Source organism: Gymnodraco acuticeps, unplaced genomic scaffold, assembly GCF_902827175.1.
Source record: "Gymnodraco acuticeps unplaced genomic scaffold, fGymAcu1.1, whole genome shotgun sequence".
Lineage (NCBI taxonomy): Eukaryota > Metazoa > Chordata > Actinopteri > Perciformes > Bathydraconidae > Gymnodraco > Gymnodraco acuticeps.
The window spans coordinates 2073159-2086214 of record NW_022990224.1 but is presented as its reverse complement, the minus strand read 5'-3'; the positions used below and the strand labels follow the sequence as shown (position 1 = coordinate 2086214).

The 13056-nt window shown below is 42.2% G+C and overlaps 1 protein-coding gene across 17 annotated transcripts in view; it reads left to right on the top strand.

Annotated features, from left to right (window-relative positions):
• Nucleotides 1–13056, top strand: part of LOC117547807 (neuronal cell adhesion molecule-like) — a 76915-nt gene that overhangs the window by 37407 nt on the left and 26452 nt on the right. For 11 of the 17 annotated variants that reach the window (XM_034218652.1, XM_034218651.1, XM_034218645.1 and 8 more), the window contains exons 3-4: nt 11808–11983; nt 12964–12975. In XM_034218652.1, the coding sequence (XP_034074543.1) occupies nt 11899–11983; nt 12964–12975 (97 nt within the window). In that variant the 5' untranslated portion in view covers nt 11808–11898. The remainder of the gene's footprint in view (nt 1–11807; nt 11984–12963; nt 12976–13056) is intronic. The other 6 variants (XM_034218648.1, XM_034218657.1, XM_034218649.1 and 3 more) reach the window with 1 other exon arrangement.

The window sequence follows — 13056 nt, the reverse complement described above, 5'->3', positions numbered from 1 at the left end:
AACGATATCCAGCCCTGCTCACAAATATGTATACATGCAGGGTTCAATGTTTATTCTATATTTAGCTGATCATAGAGTGCATTTAATTTGTCCTGTGATGAGGGCTGAGTGTGAAGTGGTTCCAGCAGAAATACTCTATCTGTTATCGGTGATGGCAGGAAATAATTCTCCTGTCATGTTGGACCCTGAGGGCAGAAAGGCACAGAAACACCTCTGGTCTCCTTCCCTGGAGGCGAGTTGCACACTCTCCAGCCGTGCTGCTCAACCTCAGACTGCCAACCTTTTTTCTATACATACACTGAGTGATAAATGCAGTCATTCAGAAAAACCTTAACTACAGCCTCACCTAGCCATTATCAAACACTCAGCCGATACTTCTCCTGCATTAGCGAGCGGTCTCCTCCTGTCAAACACAGACACAGGACAGAGGTTGTTAGCGGAAGCCGGGCGGACTGTTAGTGTTAAACGGGAGCAAGGTTTCCTCCGGATTCACAATTTGACAAATGATGGCTGATGGTGCAGTTCTTGGCGGGGCCATTATTTCTGCCAGACGATCTGTAGGGATTGAGCACTGTTTATCTGAACTGATACACCCTATGGGCCAGCCCACTCGAAACGTACTCAAACTCTCCACATGATGGATGTAAGAGGGAAAATCTCTGAGCTGTAACAACAAGGAAACTTTATTTTTTATTTTGTTCAGTTTCGAGTCTCTGGTGAGTGTTCACATTGCATTTTGACTTAACTTGCAAAGAGAGCACATAAGAGACTTCCTTTATGAGAAAGCCAAGTCCTTCATTAGTATCATTAATACTCATTAGCCAACATTTCAGTCATCCAGACCCATGAGACACAAAGAAACATGTTCACACTAAGCCTTGGTGAAGCGCCATGAGTCCGTCACCACCAGAGGCTTTTCCGTTGTTTTCTTTAATCTTCAAAACTCTCTCTTTACTTCACAAAAGAACTGTGACTCACATAAAATGGGGTCATCGAATGACTTCCTTACACAAAAAGACTTATATTCGCTTAAGAGAGATGTTATCTTACCCCCTGTTATTTCGTAATATATCCAAAGTGTGTCAGCCTCGGCACTTAATTGGTTCGACTTCAATCAAAAGACTATGGATGTGGGAGATTTAAAAATTTAAAATACACAGTGGCTTTCTTCGGTTCAAATACAGTCACAGGAGTTTATTCATTGCTTTTGATGGATGGTTTTATTTCCCTGAGTTGTTTGTTGAGTTTTAGCATATGAAAACCTGACTGGTGAAATAGAGTGGCCATAGCTCATGCCAATGTAATCAAAGCTCATTCAGACTTGGCTTCAAGAGAGTGTTTGGATCAGTGAAGCTGGCACACATTTTTCGCATTAAGTCGCATTTCTGGATGTGTTATTTTGCGGTCTCATGTGGATTCAATTCTGTCTTATTGAGTTCTTATGCATTAACAGGTTGGGGAAATTCCATGTGCCTGATTTTGCATGAATATAATGAATACACCAGTGATGGTCACTTTAAGCCCATTCATCAATCAGTGCACTTATGGACTATGAATTGAAAATGATTTGATGACATTTATCAAAATCACCAACACAACAAGGTATTTGAAAACAACAGGTGTTTCAGCACTTTATTGCTAAAATGGTTAGTCGGTTAATCAATGTTTTTGTTAAAATACAATTGACTTATCAATCATTTTTGATTCTTGCTTCAAAGTGTCTCTTCTTTACAAGTCTGCTTTTCCTGTTACACTAACATACAGGATCTTACATTTCAGTAATGGTGTGCCACAGCTATTCAGAGAATAAAAAGTAGTGATGGTTAACAAACAAAATAATGATTAGTTGCTGTCATATTTCAAGGTTTTATACTTTGATTGTGTGGAAAACACCCATATCCTTTTATAATTTCATGATAACTTGTGTAGCATTTTGGAAGGGTTAACTCCTGGTTGTTTCTTTCATAAAAAAAGGCCTTGATTTGATTTTCTCACAATTTGAAAGGACTATTGTTTGTGTCCTCTATGTCTGAAATTGGATGGTGAGTCCTTTTAGAAAGCAGCGAAGGGGAAATGATTTGTATTCACCTGCCGTATCTGAATGGAGCTGAGGAGGGGCTGAGAAAGAGGGGGGGGGGGCAACTACATAGTGCTTCCTTTATGTGATAATGGATTGCTCTGACATTCACACACATTGTGGTGTGGTGTGTCTATCAGTCAATACTCACTACCTCGTGGGATGAATGGCAATTTTTAAACATTTCCCATTAAAGAACTGTCTTCCAGTGACACCACAGGTGACGGAGATATTTCTTGCATGTCTCTTTCACATCTAAATACGTTGCGCTAACACATGTGTCTTGTCTTCATCCTGTGCTGCAAATGAATCCTTTCTCTAACTTTTTCTAACTTCTCCTTAACTGCACTCACTTTATTGGCCCAGCTGGGCAACTGGATTCTTCTGTCAGCTGCACAAAAGAGACAAAGTGGGACCGGGGACGGGCGGTAATGAGCAACTCCTCTTACAGTGTTACATATAGAGCGTTCTCGGTGTGGGGAAGCCTTCCGGAGACAATGGAGGGTTTTGAGAGTTCTGGAGCCCTCTGAAGCCCCTCTTTGATTGAGTTTCCTGGCACTGGGATTCAGTGTTGGGGCTTGTTGTGGAGTGGGAGCTGTGGGTTTAGCTGGGGGGGCGAAGACCCTCCTCTGCGCTGACCTTTCACAGACACAGGTGGGGTGGAGTGGAAGGGGCCTGCGGAGGAGGAGGAGGAGGGAAGGAGAGGCCTATTGTTGCAGTCTGTGAATGTGGAGGTGCCACTCAATAACACTAGACCTTGCTGCCTCTGTCCACCTGCCGGGGATTTTCTCACCATTACTTTATCCCTGGCAAATGAGTGGTTCTGGTAACAGATTATCCCTGCACAGCACACTGCCATTTTAATCTGATGCTGTGGGAATAATTTGCTAGCATATTTTGATATTTTTTTGACATGCTATGGTCTCTAGGGTTGTCATTTTTAAGTCAGTCAAATGCTTTGGTACAAACTGACCAAATAACTATTACATAGATTGCCATCAAATTGCAGGCTTTCATGGTTCCCAGACAACTGGTCATAGCGTTGTTTACTTTAACTTAAAGGGGACCTATCATGCACTTTGTGATGTCCTTTATACATAAATATGTGTCCCGGTGCGTCGGGGAACTCACACAGCGTCAGAAAATAAAACCCTCTCTCTTTTCCTCCGTACCAAAATCTTTTAAAAACGGGTGTACAACGAGCGGATACATACAGTATTCCATCCGAGCTGACGTCAGCCCGGAATAATTGGTGGCGGACCCACAGAAAGTTGCCATCAGAAACAATGCCTGACGTGTTTTGGACTTAATCTCGTCTTTGTTTACATTAGCGAGCCTCGCTAACACTCAGAGCTAACCTGTACTGTAGAGCACATGTGTTTTTAAAAAGCAGGAAATAAAAAAATAACTCACCTTGTGATAAACCTGTAAGAGAAAAGGCATTTGAGCTCCATACTGTTTCAGAAATAATCCTTGACGTGGTTTAAACAGGATGGCGTTTTATCACAGTCGAATTTAACTTTATCTCCGGTAGAATTGTGATCAGGCATTAGCTCCGCCTCCTCTTCTTTATTTTTTTTCAAGCTAAGGACCCAAAATCTGCCTTTCTCTAACAGGGCTTCAAAACAGGGGTTTGAGCAGTATGAGGGATGGCTTCAATGGGTGATCTGTTTGGTATTTTGAAAAAAAAACTTCACAGACATGTTTTATATAGGTATGGCCCTACAATATATTTGTCAAATATAGCATGATAGGTCCACTTTAAATCCCTAACAATAAATCCTAAAGATTCAGTGATCAACTGATTTATTTATCTTTCTGTAGCACCATTATGAGATTCACATGTTTTGTTTTTGAGTGAAGATGCTTCACATGGTTTTAGCATTATACCTGCTAAACTTTAGCATGTTAGCACATTGATATTAGCATTTAATTGAAAGAACAGCATCTCAATGCTGCTTGCATGGCTGAAGACTCTTGTGTCTGCCCATTTTAGATGTCAATGTATTCTTACATTCTTACTTTCCAATAACTTATTTTTTTTATTTTTTTTTATCTCTCTTACTTGAAAAGCCCCTGAGTCCCTTTTCACACTGTGGATGAATTCCAGTATGCTGTTTAGTCTGATCATGAGTCCCAGACATGGCCTCAGGGAAGAGTAGATCGTACTCGATAATATCAGCCCTCCCTTCCTCCGTCCGTCCACCTGTTACGTCTCACTGGCAAATTACATGTTCTGGTAAAGTGCAGCGGCTAAGGGATTGTTCCAGTCCACAGTCAGTGTTCATGCTTTGTTGTCTGATGTTTGGCAGATTTTGCTAGACTGAACGGTACCAGACAAAGCTTGGATGGCTTTAAATGACTCATCGCTGCCTGCCAGCCAGCCTGCCTGCATATACTGTACTGTATCAGCACAATTCAAATTCCAGCAGAGGAGTGTTTATTATACAGTAGGGCTTTTCTAGAAAGGACTGGTTGCATTAACTGTTGACTCTGAGCAATCACACCTGGACACTGTTTCCCCAGCTGAGATGTCAAAGCCCACCGCAGTTCATTTGGCTGCAAAACATCACACCTGCCAGTTTTTGTGTGTCTTCTCTGAGGTGAACATTTCCTCCAGTTTCTGTCTCACACACTCTTTTTGTTGCACCCCTAAGCTCAGAGTAAACTCCACATATTGGCCCCATCGTGAGAGACCCTTCACTTGTGGAGTAAACCATCCGGTGCGGACATGGTGGCAAACTGAGATTCTAATCATACCTCTTTTGTTGAGCTCAGTGGAGGTTGAGACGTTTTGGGGGGCAGAGCAGATGCCAAGCGTACAGTTTCTCTCCAAGGTTACTTATGAGATGACAAATGGGTTCTGGGCCCCTTTGTCCTTTTTTCCGTCTCTATATGTCTGTGTTTGATGAGAGGGTTGACATCTCTTTGTCGGTAGGGAGAACAGGAGGTGATTGCCATGGATACAGAGTGCCCTTTTCAAGTGCGATTTTGAGTGGCTCTGCTAAAAGCTGTATAAAGTGTCCCTAGATTTAGCTAAAATATATTTTCCTTTTGTAGCTTATGGATTGTATAACTATAATAACATTTGTCTCTCTTTCCACATATGCACCAGTGCTTTTGTCCACTGTATCAAAGGATTTGCTTGTCTTCCCCCAAACAGAGTGGTATTATGTTGATTACTTTTGCAAAGCTGTTATGTTTCTGTAGCTAAAGTGTGTTTTGTGACGTTGTATGCCGAGGATTTTGAGAGTCCTTCTAGCTATTCAGGAAACCAGTCTGCATTGCATTCCTCCCACTCGCCTGCATTTGCTCATGATAATGAACTTCTGCTCAGCATATGAATGGCTTCACCCATAACACACTCATGTGGCAGGCCAAGTGTACTTAAGCTCGAATGTCTGACGTCCCACGCTGACCCATAGACTCTGTGAACACTCACAAACAAGGACAATGCAAATGGGAGTAAGGGAGTATGAATTCACATGCAACATAACATGAACCAGACTGCTCTGGGATACAAAAATATCCTCTTTTAAGGAGTAATTACAGTGCGGGGATCAGCTATCAAACAAAGGTCAAGTTCAGATCCACAGACTTTGCTGCATCCCCTTCTGATCTTATTTTAATAAACACTTTTAAAAAGTGACTCCACTCGTTTAATTCTCCAGTAATGAGCTACTGTAGAAGTCCGGTGTCAAACAGGCACGTTGAGGACTTAGCTTTTGCCTCATGCTGCCATTACTACTTTATTAGCTAATCATTTATAGCTTTTGCTGCATTGTGAGGCTACGAAAAGATTAAAATACCTCCAATTTGCCAGCAGCAATTATCCTAAGGAGATGGATAGGGCCTCACCCACCAATCCAATTCAAGAAGGCTCTCAAAGGGAGTGTGGGTATAATGTGAGGACGTGACTCACCGACTACATGTCATATTTAGCTGGTCCGCAGCGATAAGATGAAAGCGAACCACCTTTCAGTTCCATTCAGGGTGAACACGCAGGGATTTCCTCCTTCACACTGCCGTCCCATCTAGTGGTGCTGCTTCCATCTGCATGCTAAAGAGGAGCGCCCCCTCTCAGAAGTGCCGGCGCCGGCAGTGATTAGCATTTGGGCAGAGGGGACAGAGAGCGAATCTCGGAGTGTTTTTGGCGTGTACACGGAGGAAGCTTAGTGAATGCCAATGTGCGGTGCTCTGTAAAAGGAGGAAGAACAAACAAATTGCCGGACGCGTTGCATTAGTAGCAGATGCCCATTAGAATTAGGAGTGGTGGTAGAGTGATAGCTGGGGGAGAAGTTTTGTAAACAACATATCTTTCAAGGTCTGCTTTAGAGATGACATATTGCCTTCCCATCAAGTCAGTTTACAGAGACTGCGGCAAAATAAATACAGAAAAAGCTGAAATAAAATCAGACTCTTACATCCTTACAAATGTCAAGCTTAAATACACCAGAGGCTACACTTCCCATCATGTAACCCTGATTGATTTTTCCTGCAAAAAGCCCACTTTTTTAACTCCATAAAGTTTGTATGCGATATATAATTTGAATATTTGTAGCCTCCAGTCAAAAACAATGTTTAGTTTATAATCCTGTTTTAAAAACGGTGGAGTGCCCTTTAACACATGATAGGTGCAAGCTTATTTTTAGGAATAACAAATAAAGTGATTTGGATGTCCATGTCGCAGAGACATCCAGCTAGACAGAAACGAGAAAGACATACTGACAGTGTAAAGGTCCTCACTTTATTGTCAGCCATTGTACAGTGCGGATGAAAGGGCTGCGGCGTGTTTTTGAGCTGTGGGGTCTCCCTGAACAGCAGGACCCCAATTCATATGTAAACCACACCAATTATTTGCATACGGTGCCCCAATTATAAAAGCTAATGAGAAGATTATGGGAAAAGCACGTTGAAGCCGGCCTTTGGAATTTCCATTGTGATCCTGTAGCTGCAGATACGAGGCCTGTGAGAGGCATTAGTAAAAGCCACTGAACATCCAAGCTCATCATGGATATAATTCATATCAGTGCTTCCCTGTGAAACCTCATGGAAGCACAGCAATTAAAGACAGAAAAACGTTATTTAAGCTTTTGTTTAAAAGGACTTACACAGGACTATTTTACTTCATATTCTAATCCAACACGGTTGTGACTTTCCAAACAGTTTGTAAGTAAATGAAAGACCGTCACATCACAATATATTTATACATTAGGTCCTTCCAAGCGACCTCCTACTCCCCCATAGATGCTTAATGGCACAAAGCAATGGGCGCACATATCTTGACTGGGCGTGAAAACCATGCAGTGACATCTTGAGCTGCAGCCGGAGCACCAGTCCGCCTCAGAAAAATAAACTATTCCAACCGTATCCGTTTTCTCATCACGACCTTCCTGAGTGCGGAGCCATTCTCATCATTATCCCCCCGCATTCAGCCGTCTGTAGGGGATCCCTGCTGCTCCATTAAGGCCATACCGAGCCTCACAAACCCCTGATTGCATGAGCCATCATCAATAGCACTGATTATAGGAGTTAATGAGGGTGCTTGGCATGAGAGGATGGCTTTTCTTTCATCATGGATGTTAAAACTTTACAATACTGATGCAACACAACTGATTCTGTCAGTGTTGCAATATTATATCACTATTGTTCGGCACAGACAATGGCAATATCTTCGCAAGTGGTTAGCAAAAAGCATATGGAGTACTATTAGCTGTTGCTGTAAGGGACATTCAATTGGGTGTTTTTCCGCCGTTGACTGCTTTTCATTCAAACTGTGGTGTGCTTGGATTCTCAGAGCTCGTGCCCCTGTCAGCTCCATCTGTGTGCTCAGACAAGTCCTGACCCTCACGTTCTGCAGCCAGCTTGCATGAATATGTCTTTGCCTATGTGTGTGTGTGAGTCGCTGTAATGTGCTACGTGTCTGACATGTGCACAAAACCAATTAGTTTTGGGATGGCGAAGTAGCTGGCCATGGGAAAATGACAATGGATTAATTGTAGAGGCTTGCTGAATGAGAGGCCAGACAGCTCAATGCAGCTTTTACAAGTGCAGAGTGTTTTCTCCACGGACAAAACGAACACAGAGGAAAGCAAATCCTGAAACGAAGGTGGTCTTCTGTAGTTGTAGACAGTAATTAACATTATTTCCTTTAATTTAGCTGACATTGATTTTTATTCAAGAAATACAACTAGTTGGTTGTGCAGTGGCATTTAAAGGTCTCTAACAGTGGTTTTACATGATGTAGCTTATTGCATACAAATCAAATTGACCTTACACAGCTTACCCTTTTGCAAACCATGCTGTTGTGTCCCAGGATTTTCAACCATTTCAGGCACCATTAACTTGCACCATCGGACGGCAGTTACAGTAGCAACTAGCTGGTAAACATAATGGTGAAACCTTATTAAACGCATGATATTAGTGTTGAGGCTCACCTTGTAGAGCGGCACCTCATATACTACGGCTGATTCCTCACAGCTGCACCCTCTCTCTTCAACTTTACTGTAATCTTTATCTTTGCTATCCAATAAAGGCAAACCTCCTTTCTCAAATATTTTAATAACAGTGTGCAAGCATTTCAAAATGTCAACTTAAGAGGTGATCTAGCTAAATGATCGGCCAAAAAGGTAGATAATGCTGTTTTGAAGCACCGGTTTGGTTGTTCAAATTCTCATTAAGCAGTCTGGCAGCTGTCGTCATGAAGTAGTGCCTTTAATAACTACCGTATTGAGTTTTTAAAGTGACACAGTGTATCCGTTTATCATCATCTTGGCCCCATCTATGTTATATATTTAAGATATCTGGCTGGAAGTGTTCTTTCCAACTTGCCATGTTTCTTTCTAAGAGACCCTTTTCTGTTCGATTTTATCAGCAGCCGGATCGCTTTTGGCACAGCACTCCAGAGAGAACCCGGGTTTTATCTCGCCCTCAGCAGTCTGCACGGAAGTGAGCATTATTGACTTTGGCTTGTCCAGTCCCGTCGGCACAGGATTCATCGGAAAGTTTAATAATAGTGATGGATATTTTCTGATTGCATGTCCACTCGAAGAATTGCATATTGAAATGAGAAGTGGGTTTTGAACTGGAGCTTCTTCTTTAAGATGCAGGGCTTCTCTTGATTTAGCTCACAGTACTGTCATTATTGCAGGCTTCTGCTTCTCCCTACATTGGTAAAGGGAATGTTTTAAATGAATGAAATAAATACCCCACTACTTATTATACATCGGGTCATATCTGGTTGTTTTTAATCATTTGTTTCCTCAGTGTTCAGGCAGGAATTCAGTAGTTTGCTTGGTCTCACATCTTAAGAGCCCCACTTGAGTTTCCACTGTCGCCCTACTGTGAGAGGGATGTTGGTCCCCGTATCACTGCAGCTCACAGGGATAATTATAGCACACGTACACACACATGAATATTATAGTCACACACATACAGTTTGCACACAGAGACACACACATGCTGACCGGCTTGAACTGAGCTGCTACACCTCATTAAATTGGGAAATGAATCCTGGATGAAGTCCTGGCTCCTTTCCAGATAAGAATCCCCAGACTCCCAGGGATCCACCATAAAATGTATAATTAACACATTTAGTCTCTTGCTGTCGCAGACCGTCCTTTCTCTTCACTTGTCTGTGACTGCTCTGCGAAGCTCAGACTCTATTATATATATTTTGGTTTACAAATCATAGTGGTCTTAACAATGTTTAACATTCAGACCAGTTTAATTCTTCACCGTCTTCTATATATGAAATGTAGCTTTCACAGTACAGAAATTATATTTAAAACAAGGTCCACCAACACAAGTCTGTTACTGTGTCCCAAGGCAATTTAGAGAAGGCAATTTCACATCAATACAATTTTAATTGGCACTGAGAAGTCATTGCAGCCCAATACCTTACTAATCTCAACAAGTAGATATTTTCATTAATGACATCTGATTGTAAATTCCTAGCACATTTGTAAGCTGAAAATAAACATTGATGACAGAAATGATTACCAGGTTTTCCGCTCAGTGCCGATGCAGCGCCCCCTCCTGCAGCCTACAGATGAGCTTGATGAAATTGCCCCCTGTGGATCTTTTTATGTCAAAGCCAGTTCTGCCTGATGTGTACATGGCAGAATGATTGGCTGCCTTAAGCAAAAAATACAGGCCCTCCCGAGGGAGGTGTAGTGGAAGCCGGGGGCAGCGGACGTTAGCCTTGGTCTCCTCCCATGCCACCAGACTCTGAATCATGACTGTAGGGCAGCGCTAACAAATACACCAGATCCCCGAGGAGGCGCAGGTCGGAGTTTGCCTGCCTTGCCTCTGGTCCCAGACTCCGCTCCCCCCCCTCACCCCACACCCAGAGGCAGGAGAGCAGCTCACATCTGCAGCTCCATCTTTAATGCGCTCAATTTGATTCTTTTATGCATTAACGGGTAATGATATCCCACTTTCGATTGTGTGGTTTTCCTATAATGCAGCAAATTAATCTGCCTGAGCTCTAAATTAAGCTGTGACGTTTTAATACGGTGCCAGCGGAGGCCTTGGGTAAGACAGGCTGGAGAGCAAGATCAAGACAGGTCAGGCTGCAGTTGTTAAAAGACAGAAAACGACTCCTCCTAACTTCTGTTTCCTATTTTCTTTTTCACTCATAATTTGCATACTAGCTGCGCTCACATTCATGGGAAATTAATGAATTAAACTGCTCACTCCTTTGTGACAGTGTTGAATTATGCAGATGAATATGAATTAAATTGAGCAGTCATAATTATTAATCTCTGAAGCTTCGGTCGCTCTGGTTTTAATGACCCTTGCAGCGATTATTTCAACATTTGCATTAAGATAAAATTCCTTTTGAGCTTTTTTTCTGAAACAGAATTGCTTCTGGTTGGATGAAGGTGCGGCATAACACTGAGCTGCCTAGCAACACCAAGAGGCAGATTTCAAACCTGTTACAGTATGTTCAATACATTTCTGTTTCCAGTCTATTCACAGCCTGTTAACAATAGTGTTGTGTTGGAGGATAATTAGATTTTGTCGTGTAACAAAGGAAATAGCATATCCTCATTTAATTAACAATTATTCAATAACCAATTAGCCTTTCAACAGTTTGTTAGAACCTGTGAACATGTCACCTCTTGAACTTAAGCATCCTGATGAACTTCTACCATCTGTCCCCCCCATTGAACTAAGATCTGCCCAATCACAAATGATTTCCCCACTACAACGGTCCCATGACAGAATGATGGTTCCCTGTCTGAAATCTGACCTCATTGCGGATAAGTTTGCTGCAGGCGCAGTCAGTCAGTCAATCAAACTGATAAAGCTGAGAGTGAAATGGAAAGTAAAGTGTCCCCGTGTCTTGTCCCTTGGCATGTCATTGGCTGATGTGATCGATATGGCAGAGAGGCCTAATGGCATCATGGCCACAGCGGTGATAGCCGGGCAAAGTGAGCCCATGTGGGCCATGTCGGTCCGTATCGGAGTGCACTAGATCAAAAAGATAGCTTCCAGCAAACTGCACTGCATGGCAACTAACATTGATCTGTGGCCAGAGCTGTACAGTACGTGTTGTTCTCTCCCCTTTCTGCCTCTCTCTCAGCTGATGAACACAACAGAATAAACTCGCTTCTATGATTGATAGCCGCAGTAACCGGATGTGCCATTCAACTCAGTAATCTCTGTTCCCGGCTCTATCCTCTTATCTCTGACGCTCTCTCTTTCTTTCTTTCTCTCCCTGCAGTTGTGGATGTGCACGTGTCCTCACACAGTGTGACTGAGCAGAGGGGCGGGGCGTCGCTGTATTTGGGGGCAGACCTTCGCATCACACACAGATGATGGAGAGGAGGAGGATGGACGTGGCGCTGCTGGTGCTGTTCCTGGTGCAGCTCACCACTGCGCTGGAGGTCCCACTAGACCGTAAGTCTACACAACGTATTTGCATCCAAGTTTAAAATGTGGTATGACAGGTCAAAATCTATTGGAAAAAGTGTTATTTGCAGTTTCTGAGATTGTCATTTTATTCATCATATATCAAATAAATGAATGTTTGGACTGTTATTGAAGAAAAACAAGCAATTTTCAAAGTTGTACTGTAACTTTGCCCGTTCTGATTCATTAATCTTCTGACAAGCTAGCTGTTTTCCCCTGTTTCCAGTCATTGTGCTAAGCTAACTAGCTGTCTCTGGTGTCATAATAACCATACAAACAGGGTGCCAAGAATGGTACAACGCTTCTAATTTAAGTCTTGATAAGATAGCTAATACAGTACAAGTATTTCCCAAAATGTTGAGCTATTCCTCCTTGAAAAGAGGAAATAGATTAATTTATACTTAAAATAATTGTTAGTGTTTTTGTCAAAATTAGAATTAGTTTGATTCCCCTTTTTTTTTTAATACTTTTAGATCAAAGCAGCTTAATAGTTGGAAATGCCATCATCTGTCCGTAACTGTGTGTTAGTGATTCGTTAAGGCCTGCATCAAAAATGATTTTTTAGATTAATCTGTATTTATCCTACCAGTCTAGGTCTAATCACATGTTATTCTTACCAGCTATAAATGCTCTACGTATTATAGGGTTGGCTATCTGTTTTCTTCACAGCTGATTTTATTTCTAGAGGAAATGTTGCTTTGTTTTTTAAGCAACCAGTGCTTCACCTTCTGACTGATGTGAAGCAGGAACAAGTCTCAGATGGACTTGTAGCCCCGCAGCCTGATGTCATGGCGGTACTTTAGATCTTGTACACAATGCTTGGCTGGAGCTGTTTACCAATGGAGGCCTTGTTTAAACCGTGTCTGATGCCAAAATAATGCAAAAATATATTTGTCACCACTAACGTCTGGTTCTCTTTACTGTCATGATGTGTCCTTTTTGTTTGCTGATTCTGGATAACACTAAAGTTCTGGAAGGATGTAAGTCTCAAACGAGTGTGAATTCACTGCAGAGGTTGTGCTAGCAGTTTTTTTGTTGTGCATTGAAGGTTTTATTTGATC